The 27,389-nt window shown below is 40.3% G+C and overlaps 1 protein-coding gene across 1 annotated transcript in view; it reads left to right on the top strand.

The window, feature by feature from the left end:
- Positions 1–27,389, top strand: part of ECE2 (endothelin converting enzyme 2) — a 282,303-nt gene that overhangs the window by 43,349 nt on the left and 211,565 nt on the right. Inside the window, exon 5 of the mRNA XM_053710343.1 lies at positions 21,274–21,398. Within this exon, the coding sequence (XP_053566318.1) occupies positions 21,274–21,398 (125 nt within the window). The remainder of the gene's footprint in view (positions 1–21,273; positions 21,399–27,389) is intronic.

The following is a 27,389-nucleotide window of genomic DNA, read 5'->3' as shown; positions in this document are numbered from 1 at the left end:
TTATTTTATTAGGGGGCTTAGATTAGGTGTAATTAGTTTAAAATTCTTGTAATATTTTTTTATTTTTTGTAATTTAGTGTTTTTTTTTTTTGCAGTTTAGTTTATTTAATTGTATTTAATTGTAGGTATTGGTAGCTAATTTATTTAATTTATTTAATGATAGTGTAGTATTAGGTTTAATTGTAATTTAGGTAAGGATTTATTTTACAGGTAATTTTGTAATTATTTTAACTAGGTAGCTATTAAATAGTTAATAACTATTTAATAGCTATTGTACCTAGTTAAAATAAATACAAAGTTGCCTGTAAAATAAATATAAATCCTAAAATAGCTACAATGTAATTATTAATTATATTGTAGCTATATTAGGGTTTATTTTATAGGTAAGTATTTAGTTTTAAATAGGAATAATTTAGTTAATTTTAGGAATATTATTTTGTTTAGTATAAATTATATTTATGTTAGGGGGGTGTTAGGGTTAGGGTTAGAGTTATGTTTAGGGGTTAATAACTTTATTATAGTAGCGGCCGGGCGGGCGGGAGATTAGGGGTTAATAATTGTAGGTAGGTAGGTGGCGATGTTAGGGAGGGCAGATTAGGGGTTAATACAATTTATTATAGTGTTTGCGATGCGGGAGTGCGGCTGTTTAGGGGTTAATACAATTATTATAGTGGCGGCGAGGTCCGGTCGGCAGATTAGGGGTTAATAAGTGTAGTTAGGTAGCGGCGACGTTGGGGGGGGGCAGATTTGGGGTTAATAAATATAATATAGGGGTCGGCGATGTTAGGGGCAGCAGATTAGGGGTTCATAAGTATAACGTAGGTGGCGGCGATGTCCGGCCAGCAGATTAGGGGTTAAAATTTTTTATTAGAGTGGCGACGATGTGGGGGGGCCTCGGTTTAGGGGTACATAGGTAGTTTATGGGTGTTAGTGTACTTTAGAGCACAGTAGTTAAGAGCTTTATATTCCGGTGTTAGCCCATAAAGCTCTTAACTACTGACTTTTTTTGGCGGTAGGAGTCTTGTCGGTAGAGGCTCTACCACTCACTTCTCCCAAGACTCCAAATACCAGCGTTAGGCAGATCCCATTGAAAAGATAGGATGCGCAATTGGCGTAAGGGGATCTGCGGTAGCCTGGAATCGCGGTAGGGAAGTGAGCGGTAGACCTGTACCTGCCTGACTCTAAATACCAGCGGGCGGCCAAAAGCAGCGTTAGGAGCCCTTAACGCTGCTTTTGACGGCTAACGCAGAACTCTAAATCTAGGCGTTATTTTTTTATGTTAAAGATATACGGCTAGATTTAGAGTTTTGTCTGTAAAGACCCGCGTAGCTAACGCTGCTTTTTTTCCCAGCGCACCCTTAAGACAACGCTGGTATTTAGAGTTGTCTGAGGGGCTGCGTTAGGCTCAGAAAAGGGAGCGTTGAGCCTAATTTAGCTCCACTTCAACCCTCAATACCAGCGTTGCTTTCGGTAGCGATAAGCTGGAAAAATGTGCTTGTGCACGATATCCCCATAGGAAACAATGGGGCAGTTTGGGCTGAAAAAAACACCTGCAAAAAAAGCAGCGTTCAGCTCCTAACGCAGCCCCATTATTTCCTATGAGGAAACACTCTCTAAGTCTGCACCTAACACCCTAACATCTAAACACCCCTAACCTTACACTTATTAACCCCTAATCTGCCGCCCCCGCTATCGCTGACACCTGCTGTATATTATTAACCCCTAATCTGCCGCTCCGTACACCGCTGCAACCTACATTATCCCTATGAACCCCTAATCTGCTGCTCCTAACATCGCCGACCCCTATATTATATTTATTAACCCCTAATCTGCCCCCCCCCCAACGTCGCCGTCACCTTACCCTACACTTATTAACCTCTAATCTGCCGACCGGACCTCGCCGCCACTATAATAAATGTATTAACCCCTAAACCGCCGCACTCCCGCCTCGCAAACACTAGAATAAATAGTATTAACCCCTAATCTGCCCTCCCCAACATCGCAGCCACCTACCTACAATTATTAACCCCTAATCTGCTGACCAGACCTCGCCGCTACTATAATAAAATTATTAACCCCTAAACCTAACTCTAACCCTAACATAAATATAATTTAAATTAAACTAAATAATATTCCTAAAATTAAATAAAATAATCCTATTTAAAACTAAATACTTACCTAGAAAATAAACCCTAATATAGCTATAATATAATTAATAATTACATTGTAGCTATTTTAGGATTTATATTTATTTTACAGGCAACTTTGTATTTATTTTAACTAGGTACAATAGCTATTAAATAGTTAATAATAATAATAAGGGCTTTTTGCGGGGCATTGCCCTAAAGTAATCATCTCTTTTACCTGAAAATAAAAATAAAATCCCCCCCCCAACATTACAACCCACCACCCACATACCCCTACTCTAACTCACCCAAACCCCCCTTAAAAAATCTATTGCTAACCCTGAAGATCATCCTACCTTGAGTCGTCTTCACTCAGCCGAGCCGAATTTTTCATCCAAGGTGCGCAGAGGAGGTCCTTCATCCGGTAGAAGTCTTCATCCAAGCGGGGCAAGAAGAGGTCCTCCATCCGGTAGAAGTGTTCATCCAGGCGGCGTCTTCAATCTTCATCCATCCGGAGCAGAGCAGAGCCAACCGGGAGCCATCCTCTTCAACCGACGAATGAAGGTTCCTTAAAGGGATGTCATCCAAGATGGCGTCCCTTCAATTCCGATTGGCTGAGAGGATTCTATCAGCCAATCGGAATTAAGGTAGAAAAAATCTGATTGGCTGATGCAATCAGCCAATCAGATTGAAGTTCAATCCGGTTGGCTGATCCAATCAGCCAATCGTATTGAGCTTGCATTCTATTGGCCGATCGGAACAGCCAATAGAATGCAAGCTCAATACGATTGGATCAGCCAATCAGATTGAACTTCAATCTGATTGGCTGATTGCATCAGCCAATCAGATTTTTTCTACCTTAATTCCGATTGGCTGATAGAATCCTATCAGCCAATCGGAATTGAAGGGACGCCATCTTGGATGATGTCCCTTAAAGGAACCTTCATTCGTCTGGAAGTCGTCGGTTGAAGAGGATGGCTCAGCGTCGGCTCCTTTCAAGATGGCTCCGCTCTGCTCCGGATGGATGAAGATTGAAGACGCCGCCTGGATGAACACTTCTACCGGATGGAGGACCTCTTCTTGCCCCACTTGGATGAAGACTTCTACCGGATGAAGGACCTCCTCTGCGCACCTTGGATGAAGAATTCGGCTCGGCTGGGTGAAGACAACTCAAGGTAGGATGATCTTCAGGGGGTTAGCGATAGGTTTTTTAAGGGGGGTTTGGGTGGGTTAGAGTAGGGGTATGTGGGTGGTGGGTTGTAATGTTGGGGGGGGGTATTGTATTTTTATTTTCAGGTAAAAGAGCTGATTACTTTGGGGCAATGCCCCGCAAAAAGCCCTTTTAAGGGCTGGTAAAAGAGCTGATTACTTTGGTAGTTTAGAATAGGGTAGCGCATTTTTTTATTTTGGGGGGATTTTTTATTTTATTAGGAGGCTTAGATTAGGTGTAATTAGTTTAAACTTCTTGTAATCCTTTTTTATTTTTTGTAATTTAGTGTTTTTTTTTTTTTGTATTATAGAATAGTTTATTTTATTGTATTTTAGTTTAGCTAATTGTAGTTCATTTATTTAATTAATTTAATGATAGTGTAGTGTTAGGTGTATTTGTAACTTAGGTTAGGATTTATTTTACAGGTAATTTTGTACTTATTTTAATTAGGTAGCTATTAAATAGTTATTAACTATTTAATAGCTATTGTACCTAGTTAAAATAAATACAAAGTTGCCTGTAAAATAAATATAAATCCTAAAATAGCTACAATGTAATTATTAATTATATTGTAGCTATATTAGGGTTTATTTTCTAGGTAAGTATTTAGTTTTAAATAGGATTATTTTATTTAATTTTAGGAATATTATTTCGTTTAATTTAAATTATATTTATGTTAGGGGGGTGTTAGGGTTAGAGTTAGGTTTAGGGGTTAATAATTTTATTATAGTAGCGGCGACGGTGTGGGCGGGAGATTAGGGGTTAATAATTCTAGGTAGGTGGCGGCGATGTTAGGGGTTAATACAATTTATTATAGTGTTTGCGAGGCGGGAGTGCGGCGGTTTAGAGGTTAATACATTTATTATAGTGGTGGCGAGGTCCGGTTGTATAATATAGAGGTCAGCGATGTTAGGGGCAGCAGATTAGGGGTTCATAGCTATAATGTAGGTGGCGGCGGTGTCCGGTCAGCAGATTAGGGGTTAAAATTTTTTTATTAGAGTGGCGGCGATGTGGGGGGGCCTCGGTTTAGGGGTACATAGGTAGTTTATGGGTGTTAGTGTACTTTGTAGCACAGTAGTTAAGAGCTTTATATTCACGCGCAGGTCCGCCATCAGGGGGTGACAGGGGTGACTCCTGTCAGGGGCCCAATGGGCCAGGGGGGCCCATGAGGCAAGAACTAAAAAAATTTTTTTTTTTTTTTTTTACATTTTGGCAGCCACCAGTGGGTACTACAGCAGAGTGCTAATTGTCTGTGTTTTCTGTGGATGTCTCTTTGAGGGTGTGTGTGTGTGTGTATGTATGTCTGTGTTTTCTGTGGATGTCTCTGTGAGGGTGTGTGTTTTCTGTGGGTGTCTCTGTAAGGGTGTGTGTATGTCTTTGTGTGTTTTCTGTAGATGTCTCAGTGAGGGTGTGTGTATGTATGTCTTTCTGTGTTTTATGTGGTTGTCTCTCTGTGTATGTCTTTGTGTGTTTTCTGTGGGTGTGTCTGTGTGTGTATGTCTTTGTGTGTTTTCTGAGGCTGTCTCTGTCGGTGTATCCTTGGGTGTATGTGCAAGTTTGAGTTTGTGTGTGTGTGTGGGGGTCCATTGTCTGTTCCTATTTAGGGCATTTTGACCTTACTACTGATTATTCACATCTTTCTACAGACTTTGAGACTAATGATACCTTTCCAGAAGTCACCTAATCCACCATTTAACCTTTAAATTATTGTTTAGGCAGTTCAGGGCCCTTCCTTTCAGCCACTGCATGCTGTTGTCATCATTTAGTTGGCATCCTCCTTGACAAAAAGATAATCAGAACTCCATATTTTGTTTTGTAAATTGCCTTTTTTTACAAAACTGTAGTCTACCTCATTACTTGTCAGGTCAATGTAAACAAGTGCTGAGTGTCTGTTTGGGTGTCTGTGTCTGAGTGTGTTTCTTTGCGTGTCTGCTAAAGTGTCTATATGAGAATCCTTATGTGTGAGTGTGAGTGTGTGTGTTTCAGTGTATGAGTGTGTCTGTGTGTTTGTGTGTCACTACCTTTACAACATTTCCAAGTTTAAATAAACACTTAAGAATAAAGTGCATATATACGTTTTAGTCACTTGGTCAAAAGTTGCACATGTCAAAGGAGGGGGGGGGGGCCCTGATCAATGGTTAAGTCCGGGGCCCCAAAATTTCTAGTGGCGGCCCTGTTCATGCGTTAGCCCATAAAGCTCTTAACTACTGACTTTTTTTGGCGGTAGGAGTCTTGTCGGTAGAGGGTCTACCGCTCACTTCTTCCAAGACTCCAAATACCGGCGTTAGGCAGATCCCATTGAAAAGATAGGATACGCAATTGGCATAAGGGTATATGCGGTAGCCTGGAGTCGCGGTGAGGAAGTGAGCGTTAGACCCTTTCCTGGCTGACTCTAAATACCAGCGGGCGGTAAAAAGCAGCGTTAGGACCCCTTAACGCTGCTTTTGACGGCTAACGCAGAACTCTAAATCTAGCCGATTGTTTTTATAATATCTATATTTTAAATTCTGTACCGTCTTGCTGCCGACTTCTCCCAACCCCTGCTTCCTTGTTCTCCTCTGTCTGATGTCTTGAGCTGTCCCACCTGCTCTCTACGTCGTTCAAAAGCACGTTCCTGATGTTCATTTCAACTGCGCATGCGCCAATTTCAGTAGACACATAGTACTTAAAGAATTACTATATTCATTAAGTACTATACTATCGTAGACAGCAGCTGCATATTTGCAATCGTGTACCCGTCTCATAATCTATTAGTTCGCTTTACTGTGTAAATATACTCACTTGGCGTTTTACATTTTATAAGATTAAAACACTATTTTAAGTAAAGAATTCTTTTGAAACCAATTTATTTCTTTTAAATCCGATTTCAACAATATTTTTTATAGCTTAATGCAATACAGTGCGACGGCTTGATTATCATTTATTTTTATATCCTCTTCATTCTAACACAATATCTATATGCAACGGATATATTTATTACCAATCCTATTTCAGTTTTATTCACTATATCTGAATACTATAAATCGCTCTATTATCATATATTTCTATATTCTCCATATTCTAACATTATCTGTATGCAAAGGAATTATTTCTTACATATCCTATTTCATGATTCTTGATTATCGCTGAATACAATACGGTGCGATTGCTATATTATCAAATATTTCTGTATTCTCTGTTTTCTAAAACATTTAAAAATTATGATGAATTAAACTGGGGTTATATTTAAAACATCTATAACTCTGCGTGAAAGAGTTGTGTTAACTTTACATTCACTTCAACACTCTAAAAGTTTTATATTTAATGCCCATGCTCCTTACCTGTGATTGCCTTCAGAGAGAAAGACATGGGAGTTATGTAAGTCACAAAACAAAGATACAAGATATGAAAAAAAGAAATATTTAAGGAAAAACATTTTTTTCTGTTTTATTAAATGTTTTAATTTATTGATATATGTAATATGTATTGCTGCCCTAGGCATAGGCCTAGTTGGAATTATGGAGCTATGTGTTGATTATATTTTTATATGTAAATATACATTGATATTCAAATAGGAACATAACTCCAACTAGTTCTTTACCTGGGCCAGCAATAAATATTGTATATGTTATGGGTAAAGTCAGATATTGGGTAATTCTAGGATTACCCGGGTAAAACTGACATGTGCTTCATCGAGTCACCGTGAAAAAAAATATTGTAGAGGGGGGAATAACAGTACATCTGGCTTTACCCACAGCCGATTGGATAATCTCCGTTTTACCTGGGAAATCCTAGGATTACCCAGATATCTTATTTTACCAGTAACATATAGAACAATACATTTATAAAGTGAAACACTTGCATTGTTTGCAAAATTTTATATCTCAATAGGAACTAAGCCTCAAGAAGCTTATTTTCCCTCTTTTACACCTAGTTTAGTATGCCGTAATGTGTGAGACCTTATCGATAGCTTCCAACAGTTTTATCTGTTTGTGCGTTTAGTGGAACCGGGTATAATTTTGCGCTTTTCTGCTTCTTTTCTTTTCTAAGGCACATGTATTTTCTTTTTGGACCCTGGCTGCCGAAAAAGGCGCCATCAGAGACTGTTGATAAGTGTAATGGCTGCCGACAGTAGTTTTTTCCTTTTGCGACCTTATGAAAACCCAATTGCGAACCCTTAGTATTTAAGTAATACTGGCAAACGTAGCAATTAAGTAAATACACAAGACAAATAGAGTTACAGTCACATTTAGTTTGATCAATTTCATAACTTATTGCTTATAAGAAATATAGATGTACAAAGGTCTGAGTCTACTACCACAATCTGCTTTTATTTAATCTTATCTGGTAAACTAATTTGTTTATTAAACCAGCTGGTGATTGTGACTGAGTTTTGAACTCTACTGTATGTGTAGGTTATACACACATAATAGGTAAATCCTTTATGGCAAATTAATTCTCTGTAATTTGAACTGCCTAATGGAAACACAAAGAACATTGATATTTCCCCTCCCCAGGATATAAGAAGTATTAAGTCAATCTAGCCTGTCCATATATCTGACTAAAGTGTAGGGTTCACTACTCTTAAGGATAGCCTTATGCATCTCCTTGTAATACTTGAATTCCTTACTGTTCTTTCTTCTCAATTACTCGGCATCTAAATTTGAAATGTATTCAATGCGTTAACCAACATTATTTTACATGTAAACTAATTCATATGATGGAATTTCTAATAATGTTGAAATTAGAAAAAAACAAGTTCAGTTGGACACTAATGGGTTGGAATAGAGACCTTTGAGTTTAATCCAAAGCAACTCTGTTTATGAATTAGTTTATTGTGTGGGACAGTGTCAAATACTTTATGCTAAAATCTAGATCAGTTAAACTACCCAGCCCAGTGATTGTGATATCACTTGGTAATAAAATATATTTAACACTGCCTGACAAGATCTTACTGGAATAAAATGGAGCTTTCTTTGACCTTGTAATTCATTTGAATTTATATCAGTTTTAATTATTTTATCTTAAAAGGTTTCCATTAAATTTCTTGCAACTGAAGTCAGACTCATAGGGCTCCATTTATCAAGCAGCGAACCTGAAACTAATGTTAAGAAGCAGAGGTCATAAGACCACTGCTCCTTAACCTCTCCGCCACTTAAAGGGCCACTAAACCCAAAATCTTTCTTTCATGATTCAGATAGAGAATAGAAATTTAAACAACATTACAATTTACTTCTATTATTTATTTTGCTTCATTTTTTAGATATCCTTAGTTGAAGAAAAAGCAATGCACATGGTGAGCCAATCACACAAGGCTTCTATGTGCAGCAACCAATCAGCAGCTACTGAGCATATCTAGATATGCTTTTCAGCAAAGAATATCAAGAGAATAAAACAAATTAGATAATATAAGTAAATTAGAAAGATGTTTAAAATTGCATTCTCTTGCTAAATCATGAAAGAAAAAATGTGGGTGTCATGTCCCTTTAAAAGGATGATTGAAAGCCCCTGCTAGTGGCCGATTGGTGGCCAGTTAGCAGGGGGCAACATTGCACAAGCATTTCTGGTGAAATGCTTGTGCATTGATAAATACGGACAGAGTATGCTGTCTGCATTTAGCGATGTCCAGAGGCATCCACTCAACACTTGATAAATCAAGTCCATAGGCTTCCTTTTTTACTATTTTATGAAGTGGTACACCATTATAAATCATCTAATCAACTAGAACAGCTCTAGAAAACAGTAAAGGGTTAAAAGTCAATGTAATAGTGTTTCTGAAATGGACCTAAGCTCCCTTAAACCCACAAATGAATATTACCTGGGTTGAATTTTTTTTTTTTTAAATATGATTGAAGAATATCCTTTTAAGCAATCTGTGTAAAGCCATTGATTGCTGTGAGCAATTTGCCAACTGGCAGTAATCACATTAAGTCATTGATTTGGGTGCTTAATATTGATCTTGTTATATTAATGATGGAAAAATTATACACCTGTATTTAGAAACAGGCAAATATGCTACTAGAGAAAATAATTTTACTATGGGCCTGATTCTAAAATCTCTGCTTGGTCAGACGTGAAAAACCACATGGACACTCACAGGGGCCGCCTTAAGGAATTCTATAAAAAAAAGGGGTTTTCCATAGAAAGTTACAGAGTTTGCTGGAAAGGAAATGTCACTGCACATAGGTGCGGTCTCTCCAATACTCTCTGTCTACCTCCCAGCATCCCCAGACTACCGGTCTATCTGCACAAACACTTAACCAGCCCCTATCTACCTCCAAACAAAGCTGCATCTTTATTTCTCAACCTGCATAGCTAGCATCCCCAAATAGCATCAACAGTTTCCTGCTCTGTACACTCTCCACAGTGAAGCATAACATGGGAACAGCACAAGTATCTCTGGTGGCCTCTGATCACTTTAAGAACAATCTTTGTCCTGTTAGAGCTCCACCTCCCTCAGACACTCTGCTTCAATACCATAGTCCATTTGCAGTAGGGGTGCTTTGCAAGTGTCCATCTGTAGGTAGATGCTGGAAGTCCCATGGTTTGTTCATGGGGTAGACAAGGGAAGCAGGTGGATCCTCATAGCAAGCAGACACTCGAGTCAGAAGGAGTCTAAGAAGGAAACAAAGCAGCACAAGATGAACACACACCCTGATACAATCACAATTATGTCCAACAAAACTTTTTTCACCTTTTTATAAGCATCACCATTAACTTTAATAGCTTAACTTATCCTATGTCATTTAAAACCAGGAAAACATTGTGGATATATAATACAAACTAAATACATTGATTATACTTTTACAGAAAATAACTCACAGCTTCTCTATACAATTTTAATGATACCTTAAACCTGAATACTAAGCAAGTAAAAACTGCTAGACTTCATCAAGAGGCTGTATGGCTATGCTAAGTAACTTGTGCTAAGGCCTACCCTGCAACAAAAATGATAAGTAAAACATTTTCTCTTTGAACTACTAAAAAAAATAACCTAGTGTTGCTTTATTCTGCAAAGCTACTATATGTAATGTTTATAATTTTCCAAATATGATCTTAATAGAATCAGCTGTCTCATCTGATATAGACACTACTAATTTACTACCTATTTTATGCAACCTAAATTCTCTCGCACTCCTGTATAAGGAAAGAATACAATCATAACATTTCTTGTTTCAAATGTACAGTGCAATACATATACGTAGTTTCTGTGAACGAAAATGTGTACGCACTATTGCGAGAAATAAGGGATCAGTACAAAGTCACAATCTCGATCTAAACGAGGTATACTTGTAGTTCAAATCCAGTATTTAGGTCAGAGTTCCTAGAATGTTGCAAGTGCACTTGAGAGTAATATCTAACCTTTTGCCTTCTGTGTCTTCAGACGGTTCCAATTCCGTCCTACATGGACACTCACAGGGGCCGCCTTAAGGAATTCTATAAAAAAAAGGGGTTTTCCATAGAAAGTTACAGAGTTTGCTGGAAAGGAAATGTCACTGCACATAGGTGCGGTCTCTCCAATACTCTCTGTCTACCTCCCAGCATCCCCAGACTACCGGTCTATCTGCACAAACACTTAACCAGCCCCTATCTACCTCCAAACAAAGCTGCATCTTTATTTCTCAACCTGCATAGCTAGCATCCCCAAATAGCATCAACAGTTTCCTGCTCTGTACACTCTCCACAGTGAAGCATAACATGGGAACAGCACAAGTATCTCTGGTGGCCTCTGATCACTTTAAGAACAATCTTTGTCCTGTTAGAGCTCCACCTCCCTCAGACACTCTGCTTCAATACCATAGTCCATTTGCAGTAGGGGTGCTTTGCAAGTGTCCATCTGTAGGTAGATGCTGGAAGTCCCATGGTTTGTTCATGGGGTAGACAAGGGAAGCAGGTGGATCCTCATAGCAAGCAGACACTCGAGTCAGAAGGAGTCTAAGAAGGAAACAAAGCAGCACAAGATGAACACACACCCTGATACAATCACAATTATGTCCAACAAAACTTTTTTCACCTTTTTATAAGCATCACCATTAACTTTAATAGCTTAACTTATCCTATGTCATTTAAAACCAGGAAAACATTGTGGATATATAATACAAACTAAATACATTGATTATACTTTTACAGAAAATAACTCACAGCTTCTCTATACAATTTTAATGATACCTTAAACCTGAATACTAAGCAAGTAAAAACTGCTAGACTTCATCAAGAGGCTGTATGGCTATGCTAAGTAACTTGTGCTAAGGCCTACCCTGCAACAAAAATGATAAGTAAAACATTTTCTCTTTGAACTACTAAAAAAAATAACCTAGTGTTGCTTTATTCTGCAAAGCTACTATATGTAATGTTTATAATTTTCCAAATATGATCTTAATAGAATCAGCTGTCTCATCTGATATAGACACTACTAATTTACTACCTATTTTATGCAACCTAAATTCTCTCGCACTCCTGTATAAGGAAAGAATACAATCATAACATTTCTTGTTTCAAATGTACAGTGCAATACATATACGTAGTTTCTGTGAACGAAAATGTGTACGCACTATTGCGAGAAATAAGGGATCAGTACAAAGTCACAATCTCGATCTAAACGAGGTATACTTGTAGTTCAAATCCAGTATTTAGGTCAGAGTTCCTAGAATGTTGCAAGTGCACTTGAGAGTAATATCTAACCTTTTGCCTTCTGTGTCTTCAGACGGTTCCAATTCCGTCCTAAACCCGTTCTCCGGTACTTGAGCTTCCTACCAGCGGTGAGCCCAGGTCACGCCGCTTTCTCCGCGGCTAATTCAAAATCACACGCCTTGTTCACAGGCTTCCTGTGATTGGTCCTTGGGAGACGTCTGAAGCTCTGCTCGCTGGGGGTTGAAAGACATTTTTTCACAAGCTCTGACAGTAGATCTGTGTCGATATGATGAAAGATGTTGCTGTGTTTACCCGCATGGGGTTAAGAGATGTAGTTTGTTGAATCTTTGGTCGTGATGATCCACTCTCCTGTGGATTTCTGATAATAGAAAATCAGCGGTGGTATGAGGATTTGCAACGCGTTTCAGCTGAGTGCCTCAGCCTTTATCAAGCATATCCTCTTTGCAGTTAGAGATCCTTATAAACCATTTCCTGTTTTTTGATTGGTTGGATTTAATTGATAAAAAGGAGACTTCTTTAATCCGTTTATTTGTCTACTATTTCCAAAGGGCTCCAGTTAGTAAATGCAATCTTTTATCAGTTCAGCTGCAATGTGTGTCTCTCCCCATGTCAGAAACACCAGATTTCTAAATAAGTTTTTTAAAGAAACACATTATATTACCGTCACTTTTATTTTTTATATACTGCCTTACAGCTGAATAAATTTTGATATTATTAACAACTCATTGCATCTTGACTCTTTCCTTATGGGGTATTAGCTTTGAGCGCTATAAAGTCTTATCTTTTACGAAATAGTAACATACCGACATATGCTGTGGGACTGTGCAAGAGTTCGGGATATATGGAAGTCACTTTCTTCCATGCTTAGCTATTTATTAGACGAGCGGGTGCCTCTTGGCATTAATTCAAGTTAGATTATGTTAATTGTTAAAAAGTTTGTTCCAGTTATTTTAATTTTTTGAGTTGCAACAGTGGAAACTGCCTACCCACACTTGGACTGATTGGGACTGGATTTCATAACGAAATGTGGGATGAAGAAAAGGGAAAAAAAGGATCTTGGTAGACTAATTATTATATACAGATGTCAGATGAATATGATATTAAGGCGTTTGATATGTTTTGATTCCTATAGCTATGTAATGCTTGATTTGTTCTGCTGTTGCACAAACAAATGATTTTCAATAAAAACGATTTAAACATAATTATAATACTCCCAGAACTCATATTTCTCTGTATATTTGATATACATTTCTAGCTGAGACGTGTCCTCACTCTCTTTATTTCGAGTAGTTTGATAATATACTAAGGAATGATTACAATGGGAAATTCCTACAAAAACTTCCTATTCTCATACCCTTCTCCACCGCAAGACACATATATCCCTTCTTTGCTTAAATATTAAGGGCGGTATAGAAACATGGGTGAACCTTCTGTGTTCTACCATGGTGAAGGGTCTAGAATATTCTGAGATATTGCAGCATTTTCTTTAAACTATAAAGGTGCAAACATATTCTCTATACTCAGTGGGCCATTCAACAGGTTACAATACTGCAAGGTTTACACTTATCTAGAGGGTTACTTTGTTTATGTACATAAACTATAATGTGTACTAATACAAATAAGGCATACTTTTCTGCAGACAAAGCTATATGACTTCTTATAACTAATATGGTCAATAAAAATAACACAATTACAAGAGAATACAAAACAAGCAATATAAGTAAACAATTTAAAACAATAGTCCCCTAATTTAGCTGTGGATGACTATGTGACAGCGCAAGGCATAGTCAAGAGAAGGATAGTCTTTATGTTCTGAAGACACACATCATAGGAAACAGTCATAGATTACCCAGAGTCCAGTTCTGGGGCTGGTACCAGCATGCAAAGCAAAGAATGGATCCAAAAGATAGTTCAGCAACTTTTACTGCAGTATGGTGGTTAAAACAAACTTGACAAAAGGTCTTTTATCTTCTTTTTCTTTCCTTCACCTAGGCACCAGGCATCTCTTTATTTAAAAGGTTTACTTGCATTCAATCTTCAATCTTTTGGAGAGTGCACTATGGAATTTTATCTGTACAGATTTACCTAAATATGAAAACCTCAAAAATAATTTAGTGTTTTTTACTTTCTGGTTACAGCTTCTTGATCTCATCCTGCAAATACAAATATTGTGTTAATAACAAAAAAAAACCTTTCGGCTAGATTACGAGTCTTGTGTTATGAGGAAAAAAGCAGCGTTAAGCCTCATAACGCTGCTTTTTCACTACCGCTGGTATTACGAGTCTTGTAGATACAGCTGTCCCGCACATTTTTTGGCCTTACCGCAAATCAACTTACGCAAATTGTGTATAGTCTATTTTCAATGGGACTTCCATAGCACCGGTATTACGAGCTTGTCCTGGGAGGCCAAAAAGTGAGCGGTACAGCCTACCCCGTCAAGATTCGTAACGCATTCTAAAGTCAGTAGTTATGAGTTTTACACTACAAAGCTGTAGCATAAAACTCATAACTAAAGTGCTAAAAAGTACACTAACACCCATAAACTACCTATTAACCCCTAAACCGAGGCCCTCCCACACCGCAAACACTAAATTAAAATTATTAACCCCTAATCTGCCGCCCCGGACATCGCCGCCACTATAATAAACATATTAACCCCTAAACCACCGCACTCCCGCCTCACAAACATTAGTTAAATATTATTAACCCCTAATCTGCTGTCCCTAACATCCCACCTACCTACATTTATTAACCTCTAATCTGCCGCCCCCACTATATTATATTTATTAACCCCTAAATCTAAGTCTAACCCTAACCCTAACAACCCCTAACTTAAATATAATTAAAATAAATCTAAATAAAACTTACTATTAATAACTAAATAATTCCTATTTAAAACTAAATACTTACCTATAAAATAAACCCTAAGCTAGCTACAATATAACTAATAGTTACATTGTAGCTATCTTAGGGTTTATTTTTATTTTACAGGCAAGTTTGTATTTATTTTAACTAGGTAGAATAGTTAATAAATAGTTATTAACTATTTAATAACTACCTAGCTAAAATAAATACAAATGTACCTGTAAAATAAACCCTAACCTAAGTTGCAATAACACCTAACACTACACTACAATTAAATAAATTACCTAAATTAAATACAATTACCTAAATTGCAAACCCCCCCCCACTAAATTACAGAAAACAAAAAACAAATTACAAGATCTTTAAACTAATTACACCTAATCTAATAGCCCTATCAAAATAAAAAAGCACACCCAAAAGGGCCTTTTGCGGGGCATTGCCCCAAAGAAATCAGCTCTTTTACCTGTTAAAAAAAATACAAACAACCCCCCCAACAGTAAAACCCACCACCCACACAACCAACCCCCCAAATAAAACCCTAACTAAAAAAACCTAAGCACCCCTGAAAAGGGCATTTGGATGGGCATTGCCCTTAAAAGGGCATTTAGCTCTATTGTGGCCCAAAGCCCTAACCTAAAAATAAAACCCACTCAATCCTTTTATCCTTTACGCTTGGGGATTTGTTATTTCTGTTTGCTTTATCTATCTTAGTAGTTTTTTTTGGCCGCCATTTCTTCTCTACTTTACTACTTTGTTCTTTCTTCTTGCCTTTTTTATCTCCCCCTTTTCCTATTTTTCCCTTTATTTTTCCTCTTTTCCCCTTTTTCCTTGTTTCCAATTCTCTTCTTTTTTACTAGCCGTCTCTTTCTTTGTATGTTCTTGGTGGCTATCTCTAACGACCTTCTCTCTTAAATATCTTTAGGGCTTTCTGCTGTACAAATACTCGCCTTATGTTCCTTGTATTCTCGATCTTACCACCAATGTCTGTCGGGCCCCTGTTTAGCGGTCTCCTCCTGCCGCTCTCCAAATCCGGCTACCTTTTTCAATCTCTCCTGAGTTAGTTCGGCTTTCTTTGCACCAGTGCCGGTCCCCAGCAACTCTACTTCTCCTTCTCACCTCCACTGTCTGTCTCCGGGTTTATCTCCTGGTAGCTCGTGTTGCCTCTAGACCGCCTCAGGTGCCAAAGTCCTTTCTGGCTCTGCCCGCTCGTCTCTCGTCAGCCTCTACCTCCGCCCTTTATCGGTAAGTCTCTCTTCGGCTGTGACCACCGCAATTCCTGGCTGCACTCTCGCTCTCCTCCACCTCCCAGCCAGTGCCTCTGTCCAGACTGAAGACTGCCGAGGCCTCCGGTCTCTTGCCTCGCCTGGCCACACCGAGCTCCACTTGCAGGGCTGACTCGATCCTCTGCTTTGTTCACCTGCGTCTCCTTTCCCGGGTCTGTATCTCTTCTTAATGGCGCAGGTGATACAATATAACAGCCGTTTTGCTCCTGGTAACTCGTACCGCCTCTAGACCGCCTCAGGTGCTTAAAACTCTTTTCCAGCTCTGCCCGCTCGGCATTCGTCAGCCTCTACCTCCACCTTTCGACGATATATCTCCCTTCGGCTGTGACCCTTGCGATTCTTGGCTGCCCTCTCACTCTCCTCCTCCTGCTAGCCAATGCTTCTGTCCAGTCTGATCCCTGCCGGAGCTTCCGGTCTCTCAACTTACTTTGCCGCACCAAGCTCTATTCCCAGGGCTGACTCGCTCAGCTGCTGTGTTCACCTGCAACTCCTTTCCCAGGTATGTATCTCTCTTAGGGGCAAAGCTTCTTACTATATAGCAGCCGTTTTATTTAAATTGTATCATTCCCCACATTAAGCTGTTACGCTGTTACTTAGGGGTCATCCTTAATCTTTATTTTTAAATATCTGGAGGTTTTTCTCTATATGCTCCTGAGTAGTTTGGCTAGTTGTTTTAGCCTCTCATTCCGACAGGGTAGATTTCAGGAGCTTCACAATTCTGCTGCCATCCTCACGCACGCAGCAGACTCCTCCCCTCCTCAGCCCACTAGCAGAGTTTTAATATGATTTCTACTGTGCACCTTAAAGGGACAGTCAAGTCTAAAAAAACTTTCATGATTCAAATAGGGCATATAATTTTAAACAACTTTCCAATTGACTTTTATCACCAATTTTGCTTTGTTCTCTTGGTATTCTTAGTTGAAAGCTAAAGCTAGGAGGTTCATATGCTAATTTATTAGACCTTGAAGGCCGCCTCTAATCTAAATGCATTTTGACAGTTTTTTACCACTAGAGGGCGTTAGTTCATGTGTTTCATATAGATAACATTGAGCTCATGCACGTGAATTTACAGAGTGAGCACTGATTGGCTAAAATGCAAGTCTGTCAAAAGAACTGAAATAAGGGGGCAATCTGCAGAGGCTTCAATACAAGGTAATTACAGAGGTAAAATGTGTATTATTATAACTGTGTTGGTTATGCAAAACTGGGGAATGGGTAATTAAGGGATTATCTATCTTTTAAAACCACAACAATTCTGGTGTTGACTGTCCCTTTAAACCATTTCTTTCCTGCACAATTTCACTACAAATTTTTATTTTGTTCATAAAATACGATTTTTGCTAAATGATCTTTTTTTTTTTAATTCTTTTTATTGGAAAGAGCTCAGGGCAACAATAAGCAATTCATAACATACAGAGAATTCAGTACTGTTCATGTTACAGTTAGAGAATAATTTGACAAAAAGCACAAGTTACACAAAGTATAGAGATAACAGGTGTTGATTCCAAAGCCCCATTATTGAGAGCACAGTGCATTGCAATATCGCTACTAACAATAGGCAATTCTCTAAGACAGGCGAGAGATAGAATTATGAAGTAACCTTACATGTTATTAACCATCAAACAAGCATGATGTGTGGACATTACAGCTTTCTCCTTTTCCGTGCCCTAAAGCTCTCTCAGATTTTTTTTTTATTAACTATACTAAACAAAATATAACACAACATATATATATAAAAAAAAAAACTAAACAGATTAGGGTAGACCCAAAAGTAAGTGAACCATCTTCCTGGGAAGGAATGCCAATTAGGCAAGTATCTAGATAAATAGATAATGTGTGTGAGTACATTTATTGCGTATCATTATGAGGCATATATGCTTGCATGCTCTTGTCTTAAAGGTAGGGATATATCAAACAATTATTTGCTGGAGCCATAAAATACATCCAGCAGGGACAATATTAGGGGTGTTTACCCGAATAGCAGCGAGAGTATACCATCAAACAAATTACCCCCAATAAGCAACAGTATGACTGCCAGTTGTTGGAGTGCGCTACACAGCAATGTACGTCAAATGAACAATATATTCGCTATTTTAGTAGGTGCGAGGTTCAAAGCTTATGTGTATGCCGGGCTTTAACTTTAGGACATGAGGCAAGTTCCTGCTGAATTGAGTATGTGATGTGAGTATACAAAACCACAACTCGCTGAGGTATTATTATTTCTCTAATAACCTGTCCAATGAGAATAATAAGGGGATCAAGATGGCATTTAATAAGATATAAAACTAAGCGGGGTGATTTAAAGGGCCGTGAGTCATCTATCTATGTATATATAAGGCTCCAAACTTGCATACCAAGGTTACATTGGGTCTTAGTATTAACTAAAAGGAGCAAACCACATTAACAAACACAGAAAACAAAACCTTAACTAAATAAAACAAGATAATATATATGGCATCTGGATGTATTAGGATCTCCACAGAACAGAGAGACCTCCACGTGCTGATAGTCAGTGCCGTCCATGTAGTGAGGTAGTGTGATATAGATCATAATGGACAACCAGTAGTGGGAACATGATATGGTGTTTGTTGTGATATTATAATATATAATGCTTTCTTCCTAGTTTGTGCTCTGACTTGTAAATGTATATAATTGTTGCAAAGAAGCAGGGGCGGGGACAGTGTTGTTGAAGTGAGGAACCAGGAAATAAAGTGTGTAGTTAGTTGCTGTATAAATGGACTCTGTGTCAGATATATTTCTAAACCACCTGGATTTACAAACACTACACATAGGAGGAGTCATGAGCCAGCAAAGAGCATCAACCTAATTTTCAAATAAAATAACATATGGGTCAATAATAGATATTAAGGCCTAACAGAACAACAATCCTAGTTGCTTTATAAAAATAAAAAAGTCATGATTACATGCGTGATAGAGTTGGACAGATATATGAGGTTATTCAAAGATGCTGGACATTTTACAGTTAAAGCTATATGTGGATTCAGGTTATTACAGTCATATTCCTCAGCCACCCGCTTCTAGGGTATAAAAATTAAAATACAGGGTTTAGTATTATTTTGTGTGGATGGCAAATAATTAAGTAACTGTCTCCTAGCTGAGAGTGTGGAAATAATATGTCGATTTCACTCTAGGGGGCATATGAAATATAGGGATATCAGCAGGATAGAGGGATCGTGATATGATGATAGTCAGAGCTAAAAAGAAGCCATAGTCAAGCAAAGAGCAATATTATTAGGGCATTAGTGGGGCAGTAATAAACATTAGGCCCTAGCAAGAGAGATAAGCATTGATTATTTTTTTAAAAAAGGTGTAAGTGGCCATGAACAAATAGAGAGTGTCTTGACAGCAAACTGTAGGTGTAGACACATAATAGATTAGTGATCCAAAGGATAGATGGTTGTATGTTGACAATATATTTGAGTCCCAGAAAGGTTAGTCAAGGCGCTATGCTTGTCAAACCCAATAGAGCAAATTAGGGCTAGATAAGCATGGTAGTCCAGGTGCCATAAAAACCAACTCACAGTCCTCCCGGTTCAGCCAACACCTTCTTTTTATGGAGCTAACAGTCGGCAGTACGAGTCTGACATCCCCTCCATTCGATACAAAGGGCCCCACGGGGAAAGTAATCCAACAAGCAGAGAAAACTGCGAGTGCTGAGGGGAACTCGGAGATATGCTACTCCCCTGCGCTCCCCACGCAGGTAAATGCATCCGACCTAAGGAGAATATTGTATGTCTCAAACCATCAGAGGGGCAGCTGCTGAGCTTCGAAGCTAGCTCCTGTAGTGGGTCCATATACTGGGTAGGAGTTGCGGCCACCGAAGTGATGTGTAAAGGAGAGTCCGCTGTGAGCTCTGCAGGTCCGGAAGTCATCGCAGTATAAGAATGCAGAGACATCCAATCCCCTATCATGCTATCTACCAGGGGTCCTTCAGCTGGATTCGAAACGAACGTTGCTGAATCTGTGAGTATGTTGAACTCCTGCAGCTGCGCTGGAGGTGAGTTGTGCGGGCCCAGTGTTGAAGAGCAGGATTGCGTGGGTACAGGAACAGTGTTTGCAGAGTAGGATCTCCCAATAGCTTGAACCGTTTCGTGCAGGCTTGAGAATAAGCGTTCAAATGCAGGCAAAAAGACCTCAAGCAGTTGCACAGCAAGGCTATTTTCCGACTCCATTGCTCTGTAGTAGGCAAAAAAAAAGAAAACAATATGTACAAAATCCCATGTGGATTACAGTTCAGTAAAATGACCTCCGGGGAAGAAGAGAATAGATTTCTTCTATCTGCTAGTGTTTCCCGGACAGCTTATCTGTCAAGGGAGATGCAGATGGCATAGAAAGATGGTGATATAAAGTATATCAGAAGAGGTTTTCTTCAGAGCAACAAGAGCCCGCTGCCATATTCTAGATCCGCCCACCGGAAGTCCGCTAAATGATCTTTAATGCGATTACACAATACAATTTTTACTGCATATTTTTATTTCAATATTTATTTATTTTATATGGTTTTTAAATTATGATTTTATTGTGAGTCCTATTGTAATGCATGCTTCACTTTCACATACTTTGAAGATGGGACCACCCCTTTACACTGCCCTCAAGGTATAAACTGCCTTTAGATAATTAAGACAGGTGCTTAATAGTACTGGCAAGCATGTTTATCTCTTGTTAACTCTCTGATGCCCAACAATAAAAACCCTTAACTTATTTGTTGTCTGTATCTCACAGTTTGAACAGTATCTTTAGCTTTTCTGTGTATACTAATAACCTGCCACAGCTTAGTTGCAAAATTTGAAAATGTTACAAAAGTATTTATTTATTCATATTTATGGCTTTACTTATACTCATTATGATTATGTTAATGATAGCATAAGAGAGAGAGAGAGCAATGGGTGAGCCACATAAACAGCATATCTTTGCTAGGTTTTAAGAAGACATCCTCATGTATCGACAGCTTATTGAATATAATGAAACTGTTTTAGAGAGACCCCAAGCATTGCTCCTAACTGATAAGTGCGTCTACTGAATGAATGATGGTACAGCTGGTTTGAAATATGATCATTTTGTTGCACCAACATTAATGAGGTAACTAAAGCTAAAGTATGTGATTCAGTACGTCTGTCCCTGTGTTCCTCCAATGCAGAAAATACCACGTTTAATTCTAGCAGTGATGCAGAAATGAAGACACAGCGTTTTTATCTGTCTTGTCTAAAGGAGCAGAGAATTGAGGAGCTCAGAGAAAAACCCCTAACTGATCTAATAGAAAAGGTGAGATCCCAGGCTACCTACTAATAGGGGAGAATCAGTTTATGAAAGAGAATTAGACATCTCATTCATGGAACAAGAAACATTATAACTGATAGGCTCATATATTGTACATCACACCAAATTCAATTATCCCACTCCTGAGAAAAAAACAGGAAAACAATTTCTATAGGAGATTTATGCACCTCATATCAAGAAGAAAACTAGACACCCAATGAACAAATACAGCTAGATATCCCAGTCATGCAAAAGACCATAAACTCCACATGCAAAAAATATGAGACACCTTAGTTTTGAGGATTTAAATGTCCCCATATCAAGTACAAAAATGTACATTGCACTTATAAGACTGACTATTAGCCCTGTTCTAAGAGAAATTTAGATTCTGCAATCATGGCAGATAATACCAAGCACCTCACTACTAATAGAGACATAGATATCTTATTCTAGGAAGAGCTGAAGTTTTTATTCAGGCTTTTACTAGTGTGGTAAATGATTAATGTCAGAATGGTCATAGACCAGAGATAATTTGGCAGTGAATTTACACACACAAAGTACATAACAAGAGCACAGAGGCTGGACAAACAGAAATAAAGATTAGCCATATATTGTTCAGTACATATACACAAACTGCATACACAAACTAAATGTAATACAAGATATACACTCACTACACAAACATCATTTTTGAATATAGTTTGGTTATGAAGAGTACTTTTGTATATCATTAAGTGGACAAGAAACAAAAAATGCTTCTTGTTTGATTCCAATAGAGCCTACAATTTTCTTCATAAATGGAAAGAGTCCACAGCTGCATTAATTAGTTTTGGGAGTTCAGAACCCGGCCACTAGGAGGAGGCAAAGAAACCCCAGCCAAAAGGCTTTAATATGTCCCCCACTTCCCTCATCCCCCAGTCATTCTTTGCCTTTCGTCCCAGGAGGTTGGCAGAGAAGTGTCAGAAGTTTTCGATAGTCTCTTATGAAGGGTAGTATTTTGATAGTCTCTTATGGAGGGTAGTACTCTTCGGCATGGGGCTGGAGTTTTAAGTAGTCCTGTCATCCTCTCAGTGAGAACATGGGTGAAAATTAGAGTCCACAGATGCAGGGACAGTCTTTCTGCGAAACCATCCCGACTCATATTAACAGCTCCACAAGCAATCAGTGTTGACGAGTCCATGGCAGAAGCGACGCTACTATCTGTCACAGTTGAAGGGCCGTGTTCCAGTTCCACGGCTAAGATCGTTTCATTTTACTTTCTTCATGGATGTATTGTAATTACAACTGTTTATCTGAGAGGGGTTACAACCTTTTGGGGATAACTTTAACATAGGGTCTCAGTGAGGCTCCTTTTTGTATCTAGGAACCAAGGGTTAATATCTCCTGAGGAGGGTTATTGAACAGGGGGGGTTATAATCATGTTTGTTATGTGATTCTGTCTTCTACTGTGTAGTGTTGCTTCGGCTCATGGCTAATTTGGAACATAACGGCCTATGTCTAGTGACGCGGCCTTTACGGTCGGGCGTGCTTTGTGACTCCATTTCTGCATTCCTGACTATGACAATGGAGAAATCCTAGTCCGCTGGTTTCTGGTTCTCTAGAGGGGGTGAGTGCCCCAGCCATTGGGGGTGTAAGGTGCTATTTTGATTTTTTATTCAGTGTCCCTGTTATGGAGGATTCTGATTTTTTTGAAAACGGATATCTCTGATTCAGACTCTACTTCTTGCGAAGAATATGATTTGGCCCGGGTGATACATGCCCATCAGTTATGTTCCGAATGCCGTTTTAGAGTGCTCAGTTCCTCGGGATCGGGGAATCAGGTGCCCACTGAGCCATCCACCTATGGGGATTCTATTTCCCTCGAGACGAGTTCCTTACCCCCAACTCTTACTACGCATGCAGGTAATCCAAACGCTACTTATCCTTCTATGGAGTATGGCCTGTTCCCCCGGAGGTTAAGGCACGGTTCTGCATGGCCATATCTTTGGCGCTGGCGCATCTGCACCTCCCGGGAGTGTGGTTACGATATTGTCCATGTTCTGTTAACCGGGCTTGTCAGGCGTGGGATTGCCTGGTCCAGTTCAGCCCTCCACGGGAGCGACTGCCCCTGAGGCCTCAGGGGGTCAACCTTCGGGGCCGGTGTTTTCTTTTGTCCTAGCTGAGGTGTGTTGCACCTTTCGTTATAGACTGGTGCACCTTCGTGTTCTACTTAGGCACGTTTTTGTCATTGCTGAAGGATACCACTCTTAATGGGTTTGGGGATTCTCAGTCTTAATCTTCGACTGGCTTGAATGCATAGACAAAAGGGGATGGAGTTATCTTCTTATAGTCTTTGTTATTTGTGTATCCTTTTCCAGTTCTGAGCTTGGAAGTCTCGGACCCCTGTTGGGCTGGTCCTGCGGGTCTATCCGTTCTTCCTGGGAGATAACCTACAGGTTGCCTTATCCTTTATTTTCATCCGGTGAGGATGATTTTTATTTGTTCTAAAGCTCATGTTGTGGTGTTTCCTTCGGGAACTTTCTTCTTTGGAATTGATACTTGTGATTTTGTGGTCGCACTGTTTACAAAAGTCTGTCTGACTGTTCTTTATCCCTCCATCTCGGGGGAGACTCTGTAGCCTTGACAGTGCTGGGCCCTTGGTTTCAGGCTGGTCCTGACTGGGTACAGATCCTTCTGTCTTTGAGGCCTAGTTCAGACACATTGCCCTTTTTTTTGTCTGGTTGGTCCGGTGAGGGCGCCTAGTGATCACAATATGATTTGTGTTGTTTACTTGTTTTATTTTACAAGCTGTAACTAGCATCCTGAGAGGACTTGAGGGTCTGTGGTTGCTTAGGGGCATGGGGTATTGGTTCAGTCCTCATTCACCTTTGAGTCTAGTGGGCCAGGACACCATTGAGATTCGCTGCGACATGCTCAGTCGTTTCCGACCAATTTTTCCAGGAGCTAGAGTGTTCCTTCCCATTGTGGGTTGGAGGCTTGGAGGAGTTAGGTCCTTCATACCGCCATTCTTACGGTTTTGCCTTTCATGGTCTATTTGGAAGTGTTATTTTAGGACTTGTTCCTTTTTGAGGTTCTCTTCCTTTGGGTCGAGACTTTCTGGACTTTGTCTATTTTTTCTGGCGGCTTTGGCTGCTTAATTAGGAAGTGAAGGCCGTGAGGCTCTGTCTTTCTTCGGGAGTTAGTTGTCTCCATATCAGGGACGATAGGAGGTGTTTGTTTTTCCAAGCTTTTTGCTTAGGGGATGTTTTTCTGCCTGGGTTCAGGATGCTTTGCATTCTTCTCCCTTGGGTGTGGTCCTCTGGAACGTTAATCTGAAAGGATTATGGAGACTAGCCTTTCTTTCTACTCTCTTTCGGGTGACTCTGTTCTCATTCTCATTTCCCTTAGTGTTACCCTTGAGCAGTGGCGTATTTAGGTTTTGTGCTGCCCTAGGCACTCAGAATTATCCGGTTCAGCTCTGCTCTGTCCTCCTCCTTCACCTTTTGAGCCTGTCACAAGCCTTGTTAAAACTTTCTTTGCCCCCATGTGTTTTACCAGCCCGGAAGCCTCTTCTCCTTCTTACTGTATGTGCCTCTCCAGTATGTCCCGGCAGGTCCTAGCTGTCTTGTCGTGTTGGCACCTACCACCTGTCACACCTGCTAAAGCCTCACACACCCCTAGTGCTCACTATGCAGTCGGCCTAGAGCCCACATACTGACAGTGACTACACGAAAGTGCCGCCAGTGCCACGCTTCTGCTATCTGCCGCCATTCCACCCCCCCCCCCAAATTTCCGCCCCCTCTAATCTGTCGCTGTAGGCACGGACCTTGTCGGCCTATGGGGCATATCTATCAAGCTCCATACGGAGCTTGAAGCCCCGTGTTTGGCTCACCAGAAACACCAGTTATGAAGCAGCGGTCTAAAGACCACTGCTCCATAACCTGTTTGCCTACTCTGAGCAGGCGGACAGACATCGCCGCAATTCAACCCTGTCGAGTACGATCGGGTTGAATGACAACCCTCTGCTGGTGGCCAATTGGCCACAAATCTGCAGGGGGGCGGCGTTGCACCAGCAGCTCACAAGAGCTGCTGGTGCAATGCTGAATACGTAGAGCGCATAGCTCTCCGCATTCATCGAGGTCTAACAGACCTTTGTTAAATAGGCCCCTAAGCCTTAATACGCCCTGCCCTTGGGGCCTTTGGGCTCTAGAGAGATTGTGTGACTTTGTTGCGGCCTAGCACCTTGTTGGGGGGTGTTGACCTCCGGCTAAGGTTGTTTTCTTCCCTTTGGGCTGAGAATTACGAGTGAGTCCTGTACCCATTCTCCAGGTTTCCCGGTTCTCATCCCCTGTGAGGTCTGATTGCTTCAGACGGGGTATCTTGTGATCCCTGGGTGTTTCGTTCATTCTAGGATGATACTGGGTCCAGGGTTCTTGTCTTGGATCCTTCTTGGATTTCTGGAGACTTATGATCCTGTGGACTGGTTCGGGATGACCCAGTTTTTTCAGGGACCCTATGTTGTGACATAGGGGCTAGCTCATTGGGCTTGCAAGCAGGAAGTCCAGAGTTCACATCCACCTTCGGGTACTGGTTATAAACTTTAAGGCCTGACTTGCTCTTTGGACGGAGTGTGCTCCTCTTCATGGGGAATTTTTTCTCTGTTGGGTCAACAGTGGTGTCTGGATGATTTTTTTTTCGGTCCGTGTTTTGATCATACTATGGCTTCATGTCTTGTGGACATGTACGCTGTTCTTATCTGTGCCCTTCTCTTTTGAGGGGATAGTTTGTCTTCCTTATGAGCTGGGGTTTCCTCTATCTGGAGGGTCTTTGTCCTGCCCTGTGTGTTGGACGTTGGATCAGGTGGCTTATTTCTGTAAGGGGCAGCATCTGCTGCTCTGTGGGCTCAGTTCCACCTGTTGGAATTTGATCTTTCTACGTAGAGACTGTCTAAGAGAGCTGGGACAGGTCTTCCTACGGAGATATTGCACTTTTCTCTGTTCCAGGTCCTAGTGGGTTCTCCTTGGGAGTGCCTTATTTTGGAGGAGCAGATTGGGTTGGTGTCGAGCTCTGTTGGGGTCGGTGAGTCCCCCCTTTTTCTTTCCATTCCCTGGGGGCTTGTGGTTGGTGTCTGTCTGTCCCCCTTGTCTATCAGACATGTCTGTCGCTTGGGCTGGTCCGGTGTTGGAGCAGGATCTGAGATGTGTTGCTCTGCTAAATTCATCCTCGGAGCATTCGAGGTACGGTAAGCCTCTTGAGGTTTCTCCTTTCTCCATGTTCAAGATTTGTGGGAAGGACTGGCAGCTCTTAGATAGCCTGCGACGTTATCTGCTGGTTAGTGGATACTTAGAAAGCAGCTGAAGATAGGATCCTTCAGATTGCTGCTTGCCCTGTAAGTATTTAAGTTTCAGAGTCATTTTTTGATGACTGCTGCGTGCAGTGTTTTTGCTTCAGGTGTTGTTCGTCAAACCTATCTGAGCTTGCTGCACGGTTTCGTTTCTGAATATTTCGGGATTCTGAGCTACCTTTTTCCGACTTGGGGATCTTCGTCTTCAGTTGCTTTTTAAAGTGTGGTTGCACTGTTTTAGGGGAAGATCCTCTCTGTTTCAAACTTCCGGCCTTATCCCATGGTTTCTGTTTTTCTGGGGTCTGGGCGTTGCCTCCCCTTGTTTCTATGAGACTGCTGGGTCTCTGTTGGTCTGGAGTTCATTATGCTAGCTAGACAGCTAGCTCAGCATACTAATGCACTGTGGCTACTCTGCACTGTAGCAAACCGAGGGTTGCAAGTTCGATCCCCGGCGATGTCTACTCAGCCCTCCTCCTTTTGAGGTTGATAAGATGAGCAGCGCCTTGAGTCCCTTAAGGGGGATTAGCTGCGCTTTACATTCATGTTTTTCTCTGTGTCTTTTCTTCTTTGTGAAAGAATATGGTAGCTTGTTTCCTTTCTTTAGTAAGGGGTGTTTTGTTTGGAGACTGACTGCTGGGCAACGGTGTCTCCTGGAGGCTGTTGACTCAGTCGAG

This window comes from Bombina bombina, chromosome 4, assembly GCF_027579735.1.
Source record: "Bombina bombina isolate aBomBom1 chromosome 4, aBomBom1.pri, whole genome shotgun sequence".
In the NCBI taxonomy this organism is placed as follows: domain Eukaryota; kingdom Metazoa; phylum Chordata; class Amphibia; order Anura; family Bombinatoridae; genus Bombina; species Bombina bombina.
Note: the sequence above shows the minus strand (reverse complement) of the source record. Positions and strands in the feature narration are given on the sequence as shown.